The sequence below is a fragment of the Triticum aestivum genome, chromosome 1B (assembly GCF_018294505.1).
Source record: "Triticum aestivum cultivar Chinese Spring chromosome 1B, IWGSC CS RefSeq v2.1, whole genome shotgun sequence".
NCBI classification, from domain to species: Eukaryota; Viridiplantae; Streptophyta; class Magnoliopsida; order Poales; family Poaceae; genus Triticum; species Triticum aestivum.
The window spans coordinates 584,706,020-584,714,622 of record NC_057795.1 but is presented as its reverse complement, the minus strand read 5'-3'; the positions used below and the strand labels follow the sequence as shown (position 1 = coordinate 584,714,622).

The window sequence follows — 8,603 nt, the reverse complement described above, 5'->3', positions numbered from 1 at the left end:
GTGCTCTCACAAGAAGCACATATTTTGTTCTCCTAGAAGCACAAAATTGCTTCTGCGAGAAGCACAATGAAAAGAGAAAAATATGTGCTTCCATGAGAAGCACATATTTGCTTCTCATGGAGGCGCAAATTTGCTTACCGTGCTTCTAAAAATACTGTACTTCCATAGAACACACGTAGTTGCTTCTTGTGAAAACACAGACTTGCTTCCGCGAGAAGCACAACTACACTTCTCGAAAAGGGGAAAGAAATCAAAATACATATCCGTGCTTCTAGCTCCGAGTTTTTTCATCATTCGCTTTATTCTTGGGTTGCCTGGTTTTCACCATTCGTCTTTTACCCTTTTTTGCAAAAAAAAAATGGTTTCAAATTCTTTTGTTTCTTTTTTTTCAAAAGAAAAGTTTGTTGAAACCTATCAACGTGGGAGCTAGTTTCAAAGATCTTGACGTGAGAAAAATCCAACGGAGAAAACGGTCTGAGATTTGCACGCACGGTTTAAGAAATAAAACATTTTTGATGGCGCACATGCAGTTTGTGACTTGTCTGCGCCTGAGAGCAACTCTAGCAGAACCCGCAAAATCCCGACCCGCAAAACACATTTGCAGTTCGACATAAAACTCTTCGCGAGTCGAGAACGAGCACGGTAGGTCAGAAACCGTAGATGAAACTGCATAATTTGAAAAAATAGATTCGCGGGAGAAATTGCACCATGGTAGTTCATCATCACATACTACATATATTAGTTCATCACATGATCAAACACTACAAACATTAGTTCATACTACATACTACACTAGTACTAGTACTAGAGGTGGTGGGGATCTCAGGCGAGCTCGCGGCCATGGACGACGCCGTGGAGGAGCTCAATCCTCCTCGCCGGAGCTGCCGAGGTTGATGTACTTCTCCCTCTGCTCCTCGTGGATACGCCGCCACTCGTCGTCCTTCTCCTTGGTGGCGAGGTTGGCCGCGATCGCTTGCTTGAAGACGATGTCTTCAAGCTCCTGGTGGTGGCGCTGTCGCTCCGCCTCCTTGCGCAAGCTCCGCTCGGCACTGGCGGCCGCTACCGCATCGACATAGGCGACGAAGTCCTCCGGCCCGATGACTCTGCGGTTGCCGAGCTCCTCGGGCTCCAGCTTCACGGCGACCTCCTACAGCTCCTCCGGCTCCTCCGACCACTCCCTCTTCACGGGGAGAAGGCCCACGCTCGAAGAGGAGGAGCTACTGGCGTACGAAGAAGATCTCGCCGCCGAAAACGAGCCCGCGGCCGAGGACGGCGTACGGCCGTGCCGACGGTCGTACTCGTCGGTCTCCCAGATGTGGAAGCTCGGCGGCGGCGAGAGGGCGCGGTTGGTCCACTTCCTCGCCCCGCGCTTCCTCGCGCCGTCTGACCGGACGCGCCGCTCGTGCTCGGGGTCGCTGCTGCCGCCGGATCTGCTCCTGGAGCCGCGTCAGGAGCTCCACATGCAGCCCCACATGGCAGATGGAGGCGGAAGGGACTCGCCGACGGTGAGAAATGTGCGGTGGGGAATTGGGGATTGCGCTAGGAGGCGGGGGGAGATAGGGTTTCGATCCGCAAACGCGTGGCGAACCCGTAGAAATAGTGGTCGGGGCGTGCGGTTTGCGGGCCGCGGTGTAATTTTTTGCGGGCCGAGCGAGTATGCGGGCTCTTTCTGGCAAGAAAATCGGGCCGAGCCCGTATACTCGCCGGAATTATGCGGGTCGGGGCCTTTTGCGGGGTCTGCTAGAGTTGCTCTTAGAAGGTGGTGGTGATCTTTGTAAGGGATAACCCTTGACTGGTTATTTCGTATATGTAAGCGATCGCTAGATGAGCCTGCCCCATATTGGTTCCTAGGAAGCAATTTTAGGAAGCTTTTATGATATGTTTGGGCCAGTTTTAGAAGCTTCTATGTGTTTTGTTTTCTCTGTTTTTCATCGGTTTCTTCACTTTTTTATTTCCATTTTGTTTTTTCTTTTTCTTGGCACTATTCTACTTTTTCAATACACATAGTCCATTTTTGGCATACATGTGGAACATTTTTTTACACACGTTGATACTTTTCATATACATGACATTTTTTTCAAACACATGCTTTGAATGTTTTCTAATACATGTTAAATGTTTTTTAAATACACGTTGAGCATCTTTTAGTGGCACACCCTATTTTTTAAACTACACAAACATTTGTTTACATTGTATAAATATAATTTTTAAATGTCATGAACATGTAATGAAATGTCTAAACAATTTTTTAGATGTCATGAACATTTTCTGAATGCAATGAAACTTTTTTATGAATCACGCAAACATTGTTTTGTGTCACCGACATTGTTTTGAAACGCGTGAACATTTTATAAATGCCACAAACATTTTCCCTGAATAGTACATACATTTTTTTAACAGTTGCACGGACAAAATTTTAAACAACATTAATACTTTCTAAATGCGCAATCAAAACTATTTATAGTTTAAGTAACATAATGTTTATATATATAGAATATTTTCAAACTCGACTAAAAAGAATATTATCAAAATATAAAAAAATGGAAGAGAAATGCAGTGGCACACGTTAAGGCGCGTTGCAAAGAGGGACGAATAAGGATTTGCCAAGAATCTGCTAGTATCCAGGTTAGGCAGAAGTAAATATTCTGTTGAGATTTGTGATGATCGGGTGGGGCCTTGATTAATTTGTGGTCGGGCCATGATTGATTGGTTGCCAGACTGCACTTGTACCAAACCCATCTATAGAAACAAGATCAGGATCAGCCATACTTGAAGAACTGCTGATCGTACCCAAATCTGCGGCTAGTGGGTGTAGCCGTGGTGATTGCGACCGCCTGTTGGTATTTATGGTAGGTTCGAAGGCAGGCAACTTATGGTGAAAGCTTTCCGCCCATCACAAATTGGAGATGTCCATTAGAGCAATGTGCAACAGTTTTGTACTCTGAAAGCAAATCAGAACGCATAAATACTGACTTTAAAAGGGGCGACTCCCGCCTGTGCTTAAGTCCAAACCTACGAGTGATATGTTGAAATTAAATGTTGATGGGTCATATCATGGAGATGAAGGAGAGGGAGCTACAAGGGGCGGTCATCCGGGATGCAAATGAAGATTTCATTGCCGGTTCCCGTTCTTTCAACACTTGTGCATTAGACGCTACCATTATGTAAGCTCTTGCCATGAAGCATGGTCTTATTTTCGCAGCATCGCTCGGTATACATCAGACCGTCGCTGATTTTGACTCTTTGCAAGTTGTTAATGCATGCACAGGAACAAACTCATAGTGGATAGAAGGCTAGAAGCTGCGGCAATTTACGCGGACTGTATGGATCATTGGATCTTATTGTGGAAATTGGGAACGTCCATTTTAAGCATTGTTTATGCGAAGCAAATTGTACTGCTCATCAGATTGCTAGATTTAGTTTTGAGTGTAAGGTTTCTTGTAATTAGGTCGATGAGCCCCCTGATTTATCCTTATCTCTCTCATAAACGATGTAAGTGTTATTTGAGATCAATAAAGTAAGCCATGATGACATTCCTAAAAAAGGGTTAAAAAATCTATACAAATAAGAGAAGAATCCTGCAGGCTAATCATGACAAAAATAGTTTCCAAACTCAGACATAGCCCTCGCCGCCGTGCTGAACATGAGCTCAGTTTTTGCTGATTGTGTCTTGAGTTGGCCACTGCATTTTTTTTGAAGAAAATACTTCCAATCAATTCCTCAAGCATCATGACAGTACAAAAAACATCAAAAGTAAAAGAAGTTACATCCATTCTTGTAGACCACCTTACGACGACTACAAATACTGGAGCAAGGCGAAAGCGCGGTGCCATCATCGACTCCACCCTCATTGGAGCCGGACAAACCTTTTGTAATAGACAACCAAAAAGTTGTTGTGTTAAGGTTCCAAAAGACAAACACACCCAAACAACAACTATCACCGATGAAGAGAAGCGTAGACCAGAGAGACCTATAGACACTCAAACGAAGGCCAGATTGTCCGCTGGCATTGGAAGCACCATGAATTCGGCATTTTCATTCGCAATGCTTGGGAGCTAGAGCAACTGTTCCTGGGAAGTAGCAATCCCTATGTGCATTGTTCTATATAAGGAATCTCCTAAATGCCGGTCCTTAAGGGCACATGCACTAAAATTTCTTGACTGTCATCGACAAGATCAGACCGGCTCTGGTAGGAGAGCAACAACAACGACGCGTCGACGGCTCTTTCTAATGGTAGTAATTGCCGTTTGGTCGTCTAAGTATCTTAATGTAATTTTTATTATGTTTAGGATTCATTTCGTACTTCTGATGAACTTTTATAAGAGATCTGAATACTTTGTTTTTGCAAAAAAAAGGAATCTCCCAAATGCTGCTACAGCTCCATGCACCTTTTCTTTCGGCAGTGCTCGCAAGGAGGCACATGAGCACGTTTCTGCCTAACTGGCGTACCACCAAATCAGAATGTTATCATACACACAAGACAAAATAGAGATAATCAATCCCATGCAAAGCTATTCCAAAATTTTAAAAATAGATTATTTTCAAAAGTAGTTGGACAACTCAAAATCAAATTTCATCTATGTGTCCTCGCGACGAGATCTTCGGAAATATATCTCACTCATGGGCACATTCCAACAAATATTTCTTAAAAATCCACTTCCTGCCACGAACCCCCTCTCCCTCCACCGGCTGGAGGAGTGAGGACCCTAGGGTTTTGGTCACGTGATGGTAGGGTTAGGAATATATTTAGGGCTTGTTCCCGTTTGGTGGAAAGATGATTATGTCACCATTGTCATGGAATAAGGTCTCTTGGCTCGCCTCATTCCTGTGATGTACCAGAGCAAGTGTATTCCTGTGTCTTTTGACTCGCCGGGAAGCGTGTCGAAACTTGAGCGTTCTACAGGCTCTCTCCGACATTTTCTTCTCTGGAATGGAGATTGACTATGCAAATCGCAGTCGTCTACATCGTCGACTTACCAGCCGCGTCCAAAAAATAATAATCTGATTTTCTGACCTTGACCAATGTTAACACATGTGCATTGTTCTTTTTTTTTTGCGGAAATGTGCATTAATTGTTCTGTTGTTGAAACTGTTATTCGGAGCTCAACTATAGAGGGGAGAATCTCATTCAACGTTGGATCGACAATATCGGTGCACGAGCTCCTCAACTTTCACGATGTTGGATCACCAACATCGGAGTAAGGCCAACTCCACCGCGCGACCTCATCCTATCCGCGCGCGTTTTTTTGGGTAAAACGGACGAATCAGGCGGCCCAGCGCGCGGGAGCAAACAGACTTTTGTCCGTTTTGTATCCGCTTTCGAACCATTCCTCGCCCAAGTTTGTGCCGCTTTTGGGGTTAAACAGACATCACACGGACGCGTGGGCCGTCTGCGCGTGTCCTCCCCTGGCCCGCCCATCGGTGGCACAGGGCGCGTCTTTTTCTATCCGCCCCCTCCCTCCCTCCGGCCGCACCCCCTCCACTCTTATCCATTCTTCCCCACTCTTCCCCTCGCCGCCGCCACTGCCATTGCAGCCGTGCAGCTCGGACGCGCGCTCGCCCAGCCCCTTCCCTCGGTGCCGCCGAGCTACCCAACCACGGCCACCTGGTTTGCGCACCCGCCGGCCGAATTTGGGGCGGATCCGGTCGGTCTTGAGCTTGCCTGGCTGTGGGAGGCCGCGCCGCGCCATGGACTGGCCGGGCACCTCGCCGGAAGGCCCTGGCAGGCCACAAGGCCACATGCAGGCAGTGGCTCCTCCTCTCGCCGCTCGGATCTGCATTGTCGGTGGTCCGCCGGCAGATACACGAATGGCGGTCGGCCGGGCTCGGTGCTTGCCCAAAAGCTCGTTGGCGCACCGTTGCCACTCATTAAGTGCAACAACTGTCCAAAGAAGGCCGTGTGCCGCGTGTCTACAACGCCGGAACATCCCGGATGGGTGTTCATCAAGTGCTTAAACGATGGGGTATGTGCTCTTTTTAGCTTTGGTCTGTGCTCTAGATTTGACTAGTTATGCTAACTTCAAATTTTATTGTGTAGAATGGATGCAAGTTTTGGTATTGGGAAGAAGAGTACATCGATATATTGTTAGAAAGCAAATTAGTAGATGTTCGTGCACTTTTAGCTAGCATAGAGGCTGTAGATGAGACAAGTGCACTTGTTGCTAGATTAGAGGCTGGACACGAGGCTAGGTGTGAGGAAGCAACATCGACTTTTTTAGACTCGAAGAAAAAAGAAGCATGCAAGATCGAGCCTCCTCCACAGATTAACAATGAGTGCATCGAGAAGGCCCTAACCCAACTCAAGGGAGCAATTATGGAAGTTGGGTATCTTCTAAAATGTATTTTTGTGGTTCTTGTTTTTTTTCGGTCTTGCTTTACTAGTCAAAATTTGATGATGTATTTTCATGTACCAAAAATGAAAGATGAAAAAAAGTTAAGGGCTTGCAAAGAAAAATATACGCGGACAGGATGCGGCTGGGATGCGTCCGCGCGCTGGGCGCACGGCCACCGCATTCCAGAAACTGCCCAGACACGATCTCATTGCCCTACCCAAACGGACAGAATTCGGACAAAACAGACGTCCATTTGGGGTCGTGCGGTGGAGTTGACCCAAGCATGTGGCACGAGTTGACAGACACAAACACAAGCACCATTTGGGAAGGTCGCACCGACGCACCTGTAAATGTCACATGCACAGGCAACGTGAGATCAGTGTGTCGTTAACGGAAGTCCTGTGATCACTTGAAGCTACTGTGCAAACCAGATCCCCGTCTATAATAGACAGAGTGTTCTCTTCTCTGGTCATTCCACCCATAAAAGAAGCCACATCTGTCATCAATAACAGTAGCAATGGCGCTCGCCCGGGAGCAGCACATCCTCGACCAGGGCCTTCTCGATGCCCAGCTCGAGCTCTGGCATCACACCTTCGGCTACGTCAAGTCCATGGCGCTCAAGTCCGCCCTGGAACTCAGCATTGCCGACGCCATCCACCGCGAAGGAGGCGCCGCCACCCTCTCCCAGATTGCCGCCACGGCCACGCTCCACCCGTCCAAGATCTCCTGCCTGCGCCGCCTCATGCGTGTGCTCACCGTTTCAGGCGTCTTCGGAATAGAACACTCCAGGGACGGCGGCGTTGAAGGCGAGGCCGTCTACGCGCTGACGCCGGCGTCCCGTCTCCTCGTCGGCTCGGCCTCGGTGAACATGGTCCACATCACGAAGATGCTGCTCCACACCAACCTCGTCTCCCCGTTCTCCGACCTCGGGACTTGGTTCCAGCTCGAGCTGCCGGAGCCGGACCTCTTCAAGCTGAAGCACGGCAAGACCTTCTGGGAGCTGGCCAACCAGGACCCGTCGTACAACGCGCTCGTCAACGACGGCATGGTCTCCGACAGCAACTTCCTCATGGACATCGCCATCAGGGAGTGCGGGGCCGTCTTCCAGGGGATAGGCTCCCTGGTCGACGTCGCCGGGGGGCACGGTGGAGCGGCACAAGCCATCTCGAATGCGTTCCCGGACTTGCAGTGCAGCGTGATGGACCTCGCCCACGTCGTCGCCAAGGCTCCGAGCGGTACCGGCGTGGAGTACATCGCCGGCGACATGTTTGAGAGCGTTCCACCGGCCGACGCTGTCTTCCTCAAGGTGCGTCAACTAGCGAACACAATGTTGGTACTCCATTGTAGTCTACGATCACAATGTCCATTTTGGGAAAGATATAGCTACAAAGTTAGCATGTTGTCAATTAACGATTGGGGTGACCACCTTCAATTGTTGCAGTGGGTCATGCATGATTGGGGTGACGAGGACTGCATCAAGATACTGAAAAATTGCAAGAAAGCCATCGCGCCAAAAGACGTAGGAGGGAAGGTGATAATTGTCGACATGGTGGTTGGTGCAGGGTCACGGGACCAGAAGCACAAAGAGACGCAAGTCATGTTCGACCTTTTCATCATGTTCGTCAATGGTATCGAGCGAGATGAGCGGGAGTGGAAGAAGATCATCTTTGAGGCAGGATTCAGCGACTACAAAATCACGCCCGTACTGGGTGTGAGATCGATCATCGAGGTTTACCCGTGAACATCTGGTCTTTGATTGGTGAAGTACGTTTTTTTTTGGAGTGCTAGACTCCTACTAAGTGTGGTCTCCGTATTAATTTGTACCTCTTGGTGTTGTGTTCCCGAAAGGAGTATGTGCTTCTCGGCTAATAAAACTATGCTATGATACCCTCGTTGTGGGATGTCTAAATTGTTGCCTTCTCACGAAATACACAAGAATATAAGTAAAAATTAAGCCTTTTGAGACAGAAAGTATGTGTTTACCTTGAGCTTGGCCCACCTCTTGGCCTGCCCAACCAGTTTCGGTACGTGTGGCCATGAAGTTCCCTTCACCATGATTCTTTTGATGCAAACTTTGTGTAGTACCATGTGAATCGGGCTGATAGTGGGAATGGTGACATTATGGTATCACATGCCCTCACCTCTTACTCATCGAGCTCACATCAGATCGCAGATGTCTCGGATGTGTTAAAGTGATTGAATGGTCAACATAACTAGCTCTAGTTTTTGATAGAGCTTGATGGGATAAGACACGAGGGCTCGTAATGAAAT

General features: G+C 47.9%; 1 protein-coding gene across 1 annotated transcript; it reads left to right on the top strand.

Annotated features, from left to right (window-relative positions):
* Positions 1 to 6,774: 6,774 nt before the first annotated feature.
* Positions 6,775 to 8,219, top strand: LOC123096137 (O-methyltransferase ZRP4). The gene is made up of 2 exons (XM_044517762.1): positions 6,775 to 7,638; positions 7,774 to 8,219. The coding sequence occupies exons 1-2, from the start codon at positions 6,850 to 6,852 to the stop codon at positions 8,071 to 8,073; spliced, it is 1,089 nt and encodes a 362-aa protein (XP_044373697.1). The 5' UTR covers positions 6,775 to 6,849; the 3' UTR covers positions 8,074 to 8,219.
* The last annotated feature ends 384 nt before the right edge of the window (positions 8,220 to 8,603 follow it).